Below are 14,767 nucleotides of genomic sequence, written 5' to 3'. Positions count from 1 at the left end.
GAGTGTGGGTTGATCAAGTATTAAAGACAGAAGCAAAATGTTAGAATCTTTCTTCGCGAAGAAGCCTTTAACGAAACAATCTCAATGGCCCGCTCACGTTAACCGGAAACGTGAGGTGGCGTGCAGCGCGTCATTACACGTGAGTGGTACGTAGGGTGAGTTATTGTCGTGTGGATTGAGCGGTGATGATAGCAATCAGCTCATGCACAGAATCCTTAGCGTGGACTGTGGTCACAGATTCTCTAGTACATTACGTTACAGTTGTGCGTAGTTCGTGAACTGCCTCCGTCTTTCTGTTTACCAAGTGGTGAAACGTTCATGGAGAACTTGTCTACCGAACAGAAAAGTTGTGCAAATAAGAATACTTTCGATTCTCTCTTGGAACAGGGCGAATTGTTAGCTCGAAACGGAAGACTCGATCGGTCATTTAGTGCTTATTCAAATGCCTTCCGTGTTGGAGTTGTACCAAAGGAACGTATTGAATCATTGGTGACTGCATTGTTGGAGTTTCAAAGAAACAAACTATGTAAGGAAAAGAAGGAAGAAAAATGCTCCCCAGTGGTAAACAGCAGCCAAAATATTTTCATTTGCCCTCTTTGTCAATGCCTCTTTCTGAAGCCAGTTACCCTCTCCTGCGGTCATACATTCTGTCAAAGTTGTCTGATTGAAGAGCGTTCTTTCAGTGGTCAATTGGAGTGTACAAAGTGTGGAAAGTTAGTGTCTGAAAATATGGTACATTCAGTGAATTTACTGATCACAAACTCTGTTCAGAAATGGTTTCCCTCCGAGTATCAGAATCAAGTGGATAAACTTGTCGGATATACACATCTCTCTGAGAACGACGCAAAATTAGCTGTTGATTGTTTTACTAAGATCCTGTCGGTATCTGCCAACGATTTCCACTGCTTGTGCTGGCGTTCTGATGCACTTCTCCAAACTGGACAATTTGATTTGGCGCTTCAAGATATCGAACAAGCTTGTAAACTTCGTCCTACTTCAGCAAGAACTTTCTACAGGAAAGCTGCGGTACTGGCGAACTATGCGAAACTCGAAGGAGTTCTTTCATCTAAGCACGAAGAGAGCGTGTTGGCTTTGTTGCGCACCTCTGCCCTTGCGCCTAGATGCGAGCGATACCGTCGGGAGTTCACAGAAAGCTTGCATCAATTGTTGAGCCCAAAATTCACAAACTCGAACAGAACTTTGTTGGTACTTAGATCTGCGGGGACAAAACATGCCGCAACACATCAGGAAAAAACGCTTAATGAAAGCCCAGGGAAGCACTTCCATGCACCTGCTTATGAAAGATCAGCAAGTGGAGAAGTTAAAAGTGACTACGACGAAATCGCATTTTCACAGTGTTCGAGCAGTCGGTCTGGAAGTATGTCCAAAAGAAGAAGGCGAAGATCTCGGTCCTTTTCAAACAGCGAGGAAGCTCCTCGTAATAACGTCAGACAATACAACAAAAAATCTAAGGGCGAAAACTATACAGCTGGAGTAACTAACGAGGATAAACTGAAAGACTTAGAAGATTTTGAATGCAAACTTTGCTTTAATTTGTTATTTCAGCCTATCACTACAATATGTGGACACACTTTTTGTCGAGAATGTCTGGAACGATGCTTAGACCACCGCGTTGAATGTCCATGTTGCCGTACGGCTCTGGATCAGTATCACCGAGGTGTCCCAAACATGGAAGTCACTGAAGTACTGGAGTTGATTTTGGTCAACTATTTCGCGGTGGATTATAACGAAAGGAAGAGAAAATATTTAGAAAGCACTGAGAAACTGGCGAGGTGAGTAACATTTTCAAAACGAACAACTATCTTAGTTAAGATTGTGATTGCGATTACGTAACAGTCAGTTGCGTCAGCGAATCTTCCTGGAGTTAAACTTTTACTTTCGATCTGTAAAATCGTGTTTCTAATACAAGGATTGATAGGGAAAGCAATTCTAATTTAGAGAGAAATATTATCATCCAATTCTGTAGGAAATTTCATGGTAGGCAGTTTTGGTTAAGAGTTCATTAAATAAAATAAAAAGTTTATATAATGAAAGGATTGTTATGTAATTAGCCTAAATTCACGTGTCTTACGTGGAAGAAAGAAAAAATCCGGAAGTTAAATAGTTGAAATCGACGAATCCTATTTTGCACAGTCATTCAGTTTTCAGAATGCTACTTTTGAACATTCCAGCCTAACAAACTTGTGTGATGACGCTACTAATGTTTTCTTGACTTCAGAATGTGGGGTAGCCATCTTTAACATAGTAATTTGAATATATCAACAAAGTTGAAACGGTAAATTGGCCACCGTTACGGTTATAGAAGCTGACGTTTCGAGCGTTAGCCCTTCGTCGGAGTAAAGTGGGAACCCACCAATCACGTAGCTCCATTTTCTGCCTTTAAAAGCACACACAACCCACAATTCCTCTATTTGCTACGACGAAGGGCTAACGCTCGAAATGTCAGCTTTTATAACCATAACGGTGGCCAATTTACCATTTCAACTTTGTTGATACAGTCAAATTATTTCGTTACCCCCACCGACGCAGCGCCAAACAGTTTCTTTAGAAACTATCAGCCTTTATTCATCTTTAACATAGGCCTGCAAGGTGTAAATTCACTTAACGGCTGCTGGGTAGTATTTTGATACCTTGTTCCCTTCTGTATTGGTCTTAATTTTATTTCTTCCTCTTTGTTGTTTGGTTGTCGACTTGAATCTGCTTTAAATTAGGTCATTTACAATAACAAGTCACAAGTTTTCTCTCTCAGCAAAGTAAATTTACCAGATTTAAACTTGATTTTTATTGTTATGGCCTTTTCTCCCTGGTCAATCAAAATTCTGACATTGAAGACTTAACCCCCAGTAAAAGTCAAATTTGAACTTCCAGTGGGGAACTTTTGCTTTAGAAATGCCACTTTCTCAATTTAACTTTGTTCAGCACTTTGATAGTCTCTCAAAAAAGCAGTAATTTTAAATAAGTTTAATTTTTAAGTGTATACAGATTAGAATGTTTTGCTATTGTGTAATTCCAGAAAATATCCATACCCCCCACAGAGGGTTTTCTGTTTAGGACCCCCCTCCCCCTAGGAATTTCCATTCCAGACGGGTAGTCAAGGACCCCCCACCCCTCTGGAAATATTATTACAAATCACTTTTTTAAGAGAATGATGATTAACTTGCTTGAACCTAAATGAAACAAAGTCGTGGATAGCGTTAAATAGCAGCACGAGACATGATCTTTGCATAGAATGACAAGAACTTATTTCATCAAGATAACAGTAAATTCTGAAACAATATATCCTAGATATTGGAACAGATTCTCTGATAAATTTATTACTAGCAAAATTGAAAGGTTCAGGCCTTTTATTATATGAAAGTGTTATTTTGGTCACATTGAATGTGGTTAAAACTTGATTACAATTTCCCAATGTCCCACCTGCAACAATTAAGCGGTCAAAAAAGAATTATTCCTTTTTGTTAAGTCAACATCTTACAAAGATTCATTTAATTAGGTTCTTTTTTCTAGAGTACAAATTTTATTATCTTTTAAATAGATAATGTAAGAAATCCTGGGTGTTTTACTTACATTACCTACCATGGGCATCCAGTCTATAGAATGGCAAATGAAGCCTAAAGTGTAAATCATTTGAAATGGAAATGAGAAGCCGCCACGAACATAACCAAAAAGCTGAAGAATAAAATGCATGTTCTATCATCCTTTTAAACCTGAAAACGGATTGTAACAACTTAATTTATGACAAGTTCTTCAACAGCCTTTATGCAACTAAACAAACATGGCAAAATTGCCTTGTAACATAACTTCATTTCCACGTGATGTCTTTGTTTTCTGATGTCGTCAACCATAATTAGTTCGTCTGGTTAAAACATCTTCCCAACGAGAATATAGTTCATAACCAATTGGCATTGGTGAATGCATTTTAGTATCTAATTGAAGCCGACACTCAGTGAATGGAAGTAAAAAACACAATAACATGTCAGACGAAACTGGGAGTCTGGTGACGAGTCCTGTTTGTCTGCTATTTTGAGTTTGAAAATTATACACACCATCCAGACTCGTTCTTCTGGAGGTTGAGGCGCTAGTTAATTTAAAGAGGAAACAGAAAAAGTAAATCTTTTGATGTTAACCTCATCGCAATGGTCAGGAGCAATCATTTTTGTTTCAAAACAACGTATGTACTTCGGATCAATTGGGTCACCCTTTGGAAGAATAGCTTCCCATGAAACCCCCCCAACCCCTCGGAAATTACTGCCTTTGGAACCCCCTCCCCCTCGGAATTTCCCATGACCTTCCGTTTGGGGGGGGGGTATGGATATTTTCTGGAACTACACATTTTAAATGTATGATTATAAATATTAAATAGGTTTAAGTTGATCCTATAATGTATTTAGTTAGTGACAGATGAAGAGCCACTCTATGGAAACACTGTTAATAAACCCTTTACTTACTTACAAAAGCTTCCACCTGCGGGATTACGCTACTTTCAGTCTTGAAATTTTGTTATCCACCTAAAAGCTCACTCATTAGTGTGCCACCCTTATTGGAATTTAGTTCGTGATAGAATTGTTGGACCAACCACTTATTACTTTACTTATTTTGAGACTGTACCTTGTGCATTTCTGTTCTCTCCTCTTTAGTGTGGGAAAAGATGGCAATGTACAAGTCCCTGTTTTTGTCTGCACATTAGCTGTCCCAAAAGTTCCATGTCCTTTACACATATTTGAGCCACGATATCGTCTGATGTTACGGCGTTGTGTCACTTCAGGCTCAAAGCAATTTGGCATGTGCATTCCAAGTGATGACCCAAATAAGAATTTTGCAGACCATGGTACCATGTTAATTATCAAGTCAGTGAATTTTCTTCCTGATGGTCGTTCAATTGTGGATACAGTTGGGGGAGAGCGTTTCCATGTTGTGTCAAGGGGTATGTTAGATGGTTATGATACTGCAACTGTTGAATGGCTAAAGGATGAAGAAGTTGAGGATGCAGATGAGATCAGACAGCTCCATGAATTGAATAGATTTGGCCACCAGACATTACAGACGTGGTTCAGTCAAATGGCATCCACACAGCAACAGTGCATTATGAATGCCATAGGACCCATCCCAGCCTTAAGAGAGGATAATCAGGTGTGCGACAATGGACCAGACTGGATGTGGTGGGTACTTGCAGCACTACCACTTCAGGATAAACAAAAACTTATCATTTTAGGGATGACTTCAATACTTGAACGGCTCAAAAGTGTAATCCGTTTTCTCCAATTGATACTTTCACTACAGAATAAGTCAATGGAGACACAGTCACTGGGGTCTTGAAAAAATATTTAGTTGATCAATTTTTATGATATGAAATTGTCACATCAGAATTTGTTACATATTCTCATTGGTAACTTTTAGCAATGCTAATTTATTTATTGAAACTTAGCTTTGTATATAAAAAATGCATCAACAATTTTAGTGATTCATTTTGAAGGTTTTGTCAAAATTATCATTTTGGCATTATCAGTACAGTTCACTATATTTGTGTCTTTTTTTATTTATTTTTTCTTTTTTGTTTGTGTGCTTGTTTTTTTTTTATTATTATTATTTTGAATCCGCACTTGACTTTTTCTGCCCAACTAAGTTACCTGCAATCCTAAGGCCAGAGTCTTCAGCCCTTTAATGTGGTATCCAGTCTAACTGGTCAATTTATAACTTCTCTTTACAATGTCAGAATATAACTCATCCAGAAGTGATGAGAATAGATAGGTTTATCGGCCAAAATATATAATATTTTTTCTATGTTATTGCAAATTCTCCTAACTCGAAGTTAAATGCAAGGTTTGACAACACAAAGAGAGAATTGATTTCAGACAGTCAGTTGAAGGATCAACACCACATATCCTAGAACTCAAATCCAAGGATTTTCATCTTTTATTTGTTACCCTTGCTTGGTTACAAGCTGTAGTGTGGACTCTGGCTAAAAGATTGGAGACCAGTTGGACTCTTGATTATTCACAAAATTGGGTTTTTGTGTTAAAAGAGTGATGACTTGTGACTGTTACAATTAATCTGAAGGGGTGACTGAAAGTTAAAAAGATTCATGTTGTCATGTTGACATGGATTTGGTTTCTAATTTATTTGGTATTGGACAGTGGAAGCAAGTTAGTTCATTTAAGTGTGGATCATCACAAAACTGTAAACTGTTATCAGGGCTCAGGAAATATTGCAGATTGGAAGGGAAGCATAAATTAGTAACTGCACTGATGTACAAAAGAAAGTAATTTTCTACTAGTTTTCACTTCCACATGAAACAAGACTTTGCCAATTCATCGTCTTCAGTTTAGTTATTTTGGGAGATGTTTCAGTAGACGAGGTATTTAAAGTGCATTGCATGTAATTATTGAGTTGTATGTCAACATTAAATAGATCACTTCAGAAAGATATCAAGACTTTTTGAATGAGTTATTAGAGATGATGCTGTGTCCTTTTCTTTCTCCTTTCTTTTTTCTGATTTTATCCCGAGGAAGGTGGTTAAAATATATTTGGATTTATGATTACTGCATTCTACGCAAGTTATGTCCATCCTCATGTGATCATAACCTCTGCTGGATTAGAAAGTTCAGTAAACTTATCCAGTTTTTAATTCCAAATTCCAAATTTAGATCAGACCTCTCCCCTCTTTGTTCTTTGTAAGGAAGACATCATGCCCATCATCTTTGTTAGCGATACAGGGTCTAGAGAAAAGCCTTGTGTGTGTTTCTTGTAATTTCCTTTTTTTCCCCAGATTTAATAATTTTCAACATTTCCAAGTTTGTCTGAAAAGAATGGATCCGTCAGAAAGGTCATAAGAATAAATCCCAGCTACATAGTTAATCTCTCAAAGCTAATTGTTGAGGACTATTTATTACCCTTCATCACTCAATTTCGAAATTTTGCAAGTAGTCTCATCTCCCTTCCGGTAATAAAAATATTTATCCAGCTGACTGCAAGTATCTACTTGAAAGGCCTGGTTGCAAGGCCATCCGTTTCCCTGAGAACGCTTCGCCAAGCTTTATTACATAAATCCAAGACCTGGTAAGTCTTTTGAAAACGTTTTTTTGCCTTTTGAAGGTGTATATAGTGTTAAGAATGTGTTACAATTGTTCATCTTAAAGGAATCATGACGAGTAATCGAGTCAATCTGCGCTTCTGAACACCTATTATCTGATTAAATAATCTGGCGGTTTGTCACTACTAGTGCCACGTTGAATTCGATAACTTTTGGTTTATAATTAGCATACCGGCTTTTAGCAGGAAAGTGCCAGAACACATCGCATATGACTTGCTAGTTTATTGTTGTCAGCTGATGTGCGCGCATTAGTCAAGGGAGTTTTACATGAGTAAGTTGAGACAGTCATATGATGATCACATGTATCATATAATGATAGGAAAACAAAATAATTACTGCTTCTGAAGCAATTTTTATTGAGTTGTGATTTTCACTCTGTAGGCACTAAGGTTTTAAAGCAATAGAAATATGATTGGAAGATGTATTCTTGTAACTGGTGGAGCGGGTTATGTCGGTACACACACAGTTGTAGAGCTTGTTAACGCTGGATACGATGTTGTCATCATCGACAACTTTGTAAATGCTTTCAGTGGTGAGTAAGTCTTTCTCCATGGTGATAGTAATTTAGTAATGATTTGGAGGGTTTGTTGGTTTATAGTAACACTGAGAAGTTTAAGTGTAATGCCGGTTTTTATGAGCCTTTGTACAGTCAACTGATATTAAAGTTGCGCTGTATCTAAGAAAGAGACGAGTATGATTCTCGTGCATTGTGACTTAGTTCCCTACCCTCGAGAGACAATCTTAGATGAAACAAACAAAGACATGCCAGAAACTAACTAAATTTCAGATAATTTCCAGTGAATGCCTCATCTTAATATCCAAAGGGTATCAAATGTTTGATTAGAAATATTAAAGCATTCTTAAAGTATATTGATTTTCCTGGTAGTTGTCAAAATATCCAAATTTGAGCATACCTTTAAATTGCCATGCTCTAGTCATTGAAAATGTTTTGGCATAGCCTGGTAATCAGAAGGATAGACAAAATCTACTTTAAAAATTTCATGCAAAGCCAATGGGGGTATTATATTTTTTGACTAGAAGTGCTAAGCAATTCTTGACATTATTTGGTATTGAGGTAGACTTGTTGCCCATGGCAAGATTGTGCATACAATTAATTGGTATGCACAAGACTGCACTGAGCACCAAGATTTCATCGAGAAATTTGGAAATGTATAGTAAATAAATGCCAAAGTTATGCCCTTTCCACTCACTGTAAGGGTACTCAAAATTTAAAAACCTCCTTTTCCTTTTTTCGATAGAGAGCATAAAAAGAGTGCAGGAAATAACAGGAAAGGAGCTGAAATGTTTCTCTGTTGATTTACTCAACAAAGATGCTATAAAAGATGTATTCAGCAAAGTAAGGTGTCATGCTTTTCTGACTTATAGCAGGAAACAGGCTTACATGTTGTTGTCTAAAATAAATCCTGTTCAAAGTGTTTTTTCTGTTCTTCAGATAAATTCTTTTGATTTGGAAAAAAAAAAAAAAAATTCAACCCAAATTGAAATTCAATTTTGATCCTAATGATTACATACTGTGCAATAAGGAAGGATATATAAAGGATATTAATTGATAAAACTTTATAAAGCTGGTAGTCAGAGTAATTTCACAACCTGAAGTATTATTTAGTTCTTATTAACCGAGCAGGAGGTCTGTATGGGAGAATCTTGATCGAGGTCGCCAGTACAGACCGAACACAGTGAGGTCTGTACCAGCGACTAAGGTCAAGATTCTCCCATACAGACCAACCTAGCTCAGTTAATAAGATGTTTATTATATGGCTGTGTCTCGAAAGCAACGGAACATTACATTCTTTGCAACTTTTTTTTCTAGACCAGTCTAGATGCCGGTCTGGATGGGAAAATCTAGACCGCTTTCAATATTGATTTCAGCCAATCAAATTCGTGAACTCAGTAGTTCCCAGTCCTTGTGAGACACAGCCATATAATAATTCTCCTTATGCTATGACTCTATTTTGTTTCGTTTAATCCTTAAGCACTGTTACCTCATAATGCTATGCATTGGTGAATGAATTACTTCAGATTCAAAGACCAACAATAAAACTGCTAAACAGATTTTAGAACATATTTTCTAATGCTTGAAATATACCAATACTTGTTATTGGAATATCATGTGTTATGTTTAAATTATGAAATGTATGTGGATAACACAAATAGGGTAATAAAATTTGGACAATTTTCGAAATGACAGGCCTGTATTGAACAAAACTTTCTCACATCAGAATTTTGTTTTTAGCATGATTTCTATGCTGTGGTTCACCTGGCAGCTCTAAAGGCAGTTGGCGAATCAGTGCAAATTCCTCTGAGATATTATCACAATAACATCATGGGCTCTATAAATCTGCTGGAGGTTTGTGCTATTATTACCAATTAAAGTTTACAATTAATTTGTTCTTGACACCATTTACCATTAGACACAATTTTTCTAATTAATTCCTGGGTCAAGTTCCCTAGTAGTTATCGATATATTGTGGTTAAATTCCCCGTATCATAGGTTTTATACTTTTTTATTTCACAGTGTATGAAGGAACATGGGGTTTGGAATTTTGTATTCTCTTCCTCTGCTACAGTTTATGGTGTTCCAAATTATCTCCCTATCAATGAAGAACACTCAGTAGGTGATGGAATAACAAATCCTTATGGACGATCCAAGTTCTTTATTGAAGAAATTATTAAAGATCTATGCAAAGCTGAAAAGGTATTAATATTATTGCCACCATTAGCTGTAATATAAGACACTGATTGATCCATTGTGATTTCTAAGGTGCTTTGGTTTACAGTATAAAAATATGACACTCAAAGACAACACAAAATTTATAAGTTAGAATTATGTTTTGGGCAACAGGGGAAATATTTTTTCGTGTTTCCTTAGAAAATGAATGCTGTACTGTTGAGGTACTTTAATCCTGTTGGAGCTCACAAGTCAGGAAAAATTGGTGAAGATCCTCAGGTTAGTCAGTAATATCTGGTTACCTGACATAAGGATAAAATGGTGAAGTGCATGTATTGGAATTGTTTTCCTGAACATTTAAGTATGGCAGGTTTTCATATAGTTAAGGTTATAAATTGTTTAATTGAAGAAGTTGATTATTTAGTCATGCTGGGTTGTTTTACCACCCTAATATCAGTGTGGATATTCTCCATACTGTCCAGTACACATTTCTTAAGATGCTGACACAGATAATTTGCTTAACAGTCAAGACCTTCTTTAGTCAGTGATCATTTCCTTTATTCTCGTTATGTGAACAAATTCTTACACAGTATAACTGTAAAGAGAAATTGAGTATTACACACTCTTTGGGGTCAAAGGGTTAACCAATCAGAGGGCAAGACTAAAATAGTAGATTCTCAAATCAGACAGATTCTCAGTAGATACTCAAATCAGACAGACAGGGTGCTTCGTGTGTGGTAAAGAAGCATCCTATCCATATGGGATCCTTTTGGCTACCTGGGGCAATTTATGAACAAAGCAGAGTTATTAGGCAGTATTTGTGGATTTTCTTGTCAACAAATACCATGATTATGTATTTGTATAATGCAATCTACAACAAACTCTAGGAGAAAAATACAATGTTTACTATAAGTAATACTCAGAGCACTGTTCACTCAAGCACATTTTAAGTTGCATGCAGTTTCTGAGGAAAATCATTAAAAAAGAAAAGTATGCAAAGGCAAGACAAAGACTTTTTTTCATTTATCAAACTTTGACGGGTTTATGTATATATTTCAGGGTATTCCTAATAATCTCATGCCATATATACTTCAAGTTGCTGTGGGAAGAAGATCTCATCTAAATGTGTTTGGTGATGATTATGACACCATTGATGGAACAGGTAGTGTATTTATCATAGTGGTGGATGTCAAGGGGAAGTGAAGGCAGGCAGGGCTTGTAGCCTTTTTTTTCTTCAAAGTCAACCTGCACTTTTTACATGTTGGAGCTCTGTCAAATCCAATTCAAATTTGAGTGGAGTATTTGATTAATGTTTAAGGAAATGTTGTCTCAATGGTTTGTTGTTTTATAGCTCTGGTGTTGTTGTACATAGACAGGTAAAAACAAGCGATATAATATCCCAACGTTTCAGCGACTTCATGGTGCCATTATCAATGGTACAAATGAGAATAAAATTAACAAATGTGAGTTCAAGAGTTACAACTAATTTACATAGGGGAGGTAGCTACACAAATACTTTAGCATCGATAGAATCTGCTTGCTTTGTGTGGCTACCTCCCCTATGTAAATTAGTTGTAACTCTTGAGCTCACATTTGTTAATTTTATTTTTATTTGTACCCTTGATAATGGCGTCATGAAGTCGCCAAAACATTGGGATATTATATCGCTTGTTTTTACCTGTGTATGTATTACTAAATCTTTGATGTTGTTGTGTTTCTTGATTGTGGGGATCTATGCCTCTGCGATTTTTCCTAACCCCAAAGTTCTCTTCTCTTTTCTTATAGGTGTGCGGGATTATATCCATGTGGTTGACTTAGCTGTCGGACATGTTAGTGCTCTTAAGCAATTTGAAAACAGTTGTGGATGCAAGGTAAAGTTAGAGCCTTGTAGCATACTCAAAAGAAACAAGTTCTGAATATTTCTTAAGAAAACAAATCAAGGGTTCCAATCTGATAAAAGTTTTTTTTTTTTTTTCTAGATCTACAACCTTGGCACAGGAAGAGGATACTCTGTTCTTGAAATGGTGAAAGCTGTTGAAAAAGCCTCAGGAAAACCAGTAAGTGTCAACTGTTGTTTATTAATGTTTGTCCTTTTATCAGATTTCTGTAGGGTTTTTTCTATAATTTCTCTGTCACTAATCTTACTCTAAAATGGTGTTGATACTTACATTCAATTTTTGAATAAAAAGGAAAGGCTAATTTTTGTTTCCTGTGGTATGAAGGTGTTAGTGTTTAGACGCTTAGCTTTTCCTGCGTATGAAGATATGGTCTTGACTATTTTTTTTATATATTTATCAAAATATACCATATATGCTCTAATGTTTGTGACTAGCCCCTCTCTGATAGCTTTCTCTCTCCCCCCAACTCAACACCTCTCTTTCCTCCTGCCTAACCTAAAACATGGTAGTAGAAGTGTTATTTTATTATACATTTGGGCTTTGCAGAATTTCAGTTAAAAACAAAATCCTTGTATTTATAAGCATCTATTATTGTATAGTTTTTCACCCAAAGAAATGTATAATGTTTTCATAATTCATTGAATTTTGGTATCTATGTTGTACTTCAATCTTATCCTTGGTTCAAATTTTATTTTCCTTTGTTTCAAACTCATTACCATACATTAACATGACCAAGAACAAAGGAAAATAAAATTTGAACCAAGGATAAAATTGAACTACAACATCTATGTAGAATTAAAATTATGAACTGCATACTGTGCATCATCGAGTTTTTATAGAGCACCCCCCTCACTCTAATAAGCTTCCCTTTTTGAAAGATCGTCTTCCTCATGACCCCAGTAAGTTAGATCTGTGGTCTTCTCTTTGGACTACCAGATCTGCTACAGAAAATACTGCCTTGATATACTGCACATGGAAAGGTAACAGTCAGGTATTGATCGAGCTGGAAAAAAATTACTTTCACCAATTGTGTAGGTTCCATGCAAAATTGCTCCACGTCGTGAAGGAGATGTAGGTGCTGTGTATTCTGATGCTTCATTAGCAAAGAAAGAGCTTGGCTGGACAGCATTGCGGGGATTAGATGAAATGTGTAAGTAGTGATCATTGTTAACAAGCTTTTTGTTTTCTTCAATGGCAAAGGGCTAGAGGTAACTGCACAAACCCATGTTTTGCTGGGGTTAGCCATGCAATCAGGATTCTCAAAAAAAAAAAAAAAACATGACTCCATGGATTATCCTGTTTACAAATATAAAAATAATTCTACATGTTATACAAGGTTGTGCTTTGAGATGAATCACAGGATTTGCAGTGGTTCTTATTTGGGAAATCTAGGTGTGGATTCCATAAGTCCCTGCCTATGAGGTAATAACTGGCTGTGTTGTAATGCAAAACCCAAACATGAAAACCCGCTTACAGGCTAAACAGAGGGTGGTCAGAGGTCTTACAAGTAATGGAAGACCACCATTAACCACCTTTTATTGAAACCCCTGTCTAGGTTGACAAGCTCTCAAAAACTTGGGATTAATTTGTCTGAATAATACCTAGCAATAATTACATGTGTATGTAATTTGTGAGTACCAGTACTTGTGTTCAGGGGACACTCCCCCATGGGTGTTTTGACTACAACAAGTCCTGATGGAGTGTGAAATATTTATTGAATTCAAATTGTTGTATATTTTGAGTGGAATACTTTTGGTACTTATCAATAAAATTCTCTTCTTAGGTGAAGATTCATGGAGATGGCAATCACAGAACCCAGATGGATTCAAAACTCAAAAAGAATAAGTTGTAGCTGTGTTAACTGATATTGTATCAATAGATAGATGCAAATAGTCTAGTTCTGTTAAGTGTGGAATATCTTAGACAGGTGAATTAAGAGAGGTGTGTTTAGCCCATTTTCACCAGGGAACCTCTTAGAGGGACTTGTTTGATGACCAGGTACAATACTGCCAGATACTTAAAACTTGGTATTATGAAAAATTAGAGGTGATTTACTACTTTAATTTCCAAGAAATGAACTCAAGATGAAAATTTCTATAGAAATGAAGAAGATATTATCTAGAATCTCAAAACTATTATTTACAGTACAGATATAATGACATCCATAGACACTATTTGTAGTTCTTAGTGGGGCTTCATGAGTACAAACCAATGGAGTAGTTATTTTCAATAGTTAATATATTTTTTGAACAAGTTGTCACTTGATATGGAGAGGGAATAAAGATATACTAAGATAAACAGTGTCGAGTGCCACACTTGCCTAGTTGTTTGTGTTGCTTACAGGGTAGAATGGAAAAATTAAATTACAAAAATATTAAAAATAGTAAAACTGCAAATATATTGCATCTTTGAAATATTTCAAAATACAGCTCTCCTAAATGATTTCCCAACATGTGTGGTAAGTTGTAATCTTTTTTTATCGACTTGGTTCTGCTTCTAAGAATGCTGTTTTATGTTAACTTTAAATCTTAGCAACAGGCCCATTGAGCAAGTCGTTATTGGGAGATCTGTGAAATAGTATTAACCCTTTAAGCCCCGATAGTGCGTATCTGCACTCTTACGTGACTGCGTGACATTCCCGATAGTGCGTATTTGCACTCTGTGGAGTGCTTGTGCTTTGACCAATAAAAAACGCTTTTACTTGGTTGCTAGGTGGTTGAAGTTTGTCTTAGCCAATAGCAGAGAGTTTTAGTTCTTTTTCAATATGCAAATCACTATAGGTTGTGACTTAGTGTCACGCTGAAAATTTGAGTTGAAGTGAGTAGAGTGAACATGGCTACTGAGAGTGAGAGCGAAAGCGCAAACGAAGAATTCCTGGGGTTTGACGAAGAAGCACAAGCTGCTGTTTTTCGACCGAGAGAAGAAGAATCGGAGTCAGACGTTTCAGTATCTTCTGTTGCGACTGAAGAGTTATCAGACTCGTCCGAGAGCGAAGAAGAAGACGACGACGATCAGTGGAATGACAACAACAATCCGGTCGAAGTCTCACCGTTCACCGCCGCCACTGGT

The 14,767-nt window shown here is 36.6% G+C and overlaps 2 protein-coding genes across 4 annotated transcripts; both read left to right on the top strand.

The window, feature by feature from the left end:
- Positions 1–180: 180 nt before the first annotated feature.
- On the top strand, positions 181–5,479 carry LOC111326114 (LON peptidase N-terminal domain and RING finger protein 1). Its single transcript, XM_022930048.2, has 2 exons — positions 181–1,793; positions 4,659–5,479. Exons 1-2 carry the CDS (start codon positions 319–321, stop codon positions 5,335–5,337), a joined length of 2,154 nt encoding a protein of 717 aa, XP_022785783.2. The 5' UTR covers positions 181–318; the 3' UTR covers positions 5,338–5,479.
- Positions 5,480–6,990: 1,511 nt separating this feature from the next.
- Positions 6,991–13,996, top strand: LOC111326176 (UDP-glucose 4-epimerase). 3 transcript variants are annotated; one of them, XM_022930115.2, is made up of 11 exons: positions 6,991–7,077; positions 7,493–7,643; positions 8,371–8,468; positions 9,366–9,479; positions 9,648–9,827; positions 10,002–10,079; positions 10,860–10,962; positions 11,586–11,671; positions 11,780–11,857; positions 12,734–12,848; positions 13,482–13,996. In XM_022930115.2, exons 2-11 carry the CDS (start codon positions 7,520–7,522, stop codon positions 13,541–13,543), a joined length of 1,038 nt encoding a protein of 345 aa, XP_022785850.2. In that variant the 5' UTR covers positions 6,991–7,077; positions 7,493–7,519; the 3' UTR covers positions 13,544–13,996. The 3 variants fall into 3 exon arrangements, with proteins under 3 accessions (XP_022785850.2, XP_022785851.2, XP_088599050.1); XM_022930116.2 differs by lacking the exon at positions 6,991–7,077 and adding an exon at positions 7,241–7,382; XM_088742924.1 differs by lacking the exon at positions 6,991–7,077 and having other exon boundaries at positions 7,414–7,643.
- Positions 13,997–14,767: the final 771 nt, after the last annotated feature.

Source organism: Stylophora pistillata, chromosome 13 (assembly GCF_964205215.1).
Source record: "Stylophora pistillata chromosome 13, jaStyPist1.2, whole genome shotgun sequence".
In the NCBI taxonomy this organism is placed as follows: domain Eukaryota; kingdom Metazoa; phylum Cnidaria; class Anthozoa; order Scleractinia; family Pocilloporidae; genus Stylophora; species Stylophora pistillata.
Note: the sequence above shows the minus strand (reverse complement) of the source record. Positions and strands in the feature narration are given on the sequence as shown.

What these genes read in the sequence shown, in the direction of transcription:
- LOC111326114 (XM_022930048.2), top strand. Translation starts at nt 319, where the DNA reads ATGGAGAACTTGTCTACCGAACAGAAAAGTTGTGCAAATAAGAATACT. An exon ending in AGCACTGAGAAACTGGCGAG is followed by an intron (nt 1,794 to 4,658) that starts GTGAGTAACATT and finishes TCTCCTCTTTAG; the next exon opens with TGTGGGAAAAGATGGCAATG.
- LOC111326176 (XM_022930115.2), top strand. Translation starts at nt 7,520, where the DNA reads ATGATTGGAAGATGTATTCTTGTAACTGGTGGAGCGGGTTATGTCGGT. An exon ending in CTTTGTAAATGCTTTCAGTG is followed by an intron (nt 7,644 to 8,370) that starts GTGAGTAAGTCT and finishes TTTTTTCGATAG; the next exon opens with AGAGCATAAAAAGAGTGCAG. An exon ending in AAAAAGCCTCAGGAAAACCA is followed by an intron (nt 11,858 to 12,733) that starts GTAAGTGTCAAC and finishes CCAATTGTGTAG; the next exon opens with GTTCCATGCAAAATTGCTCC.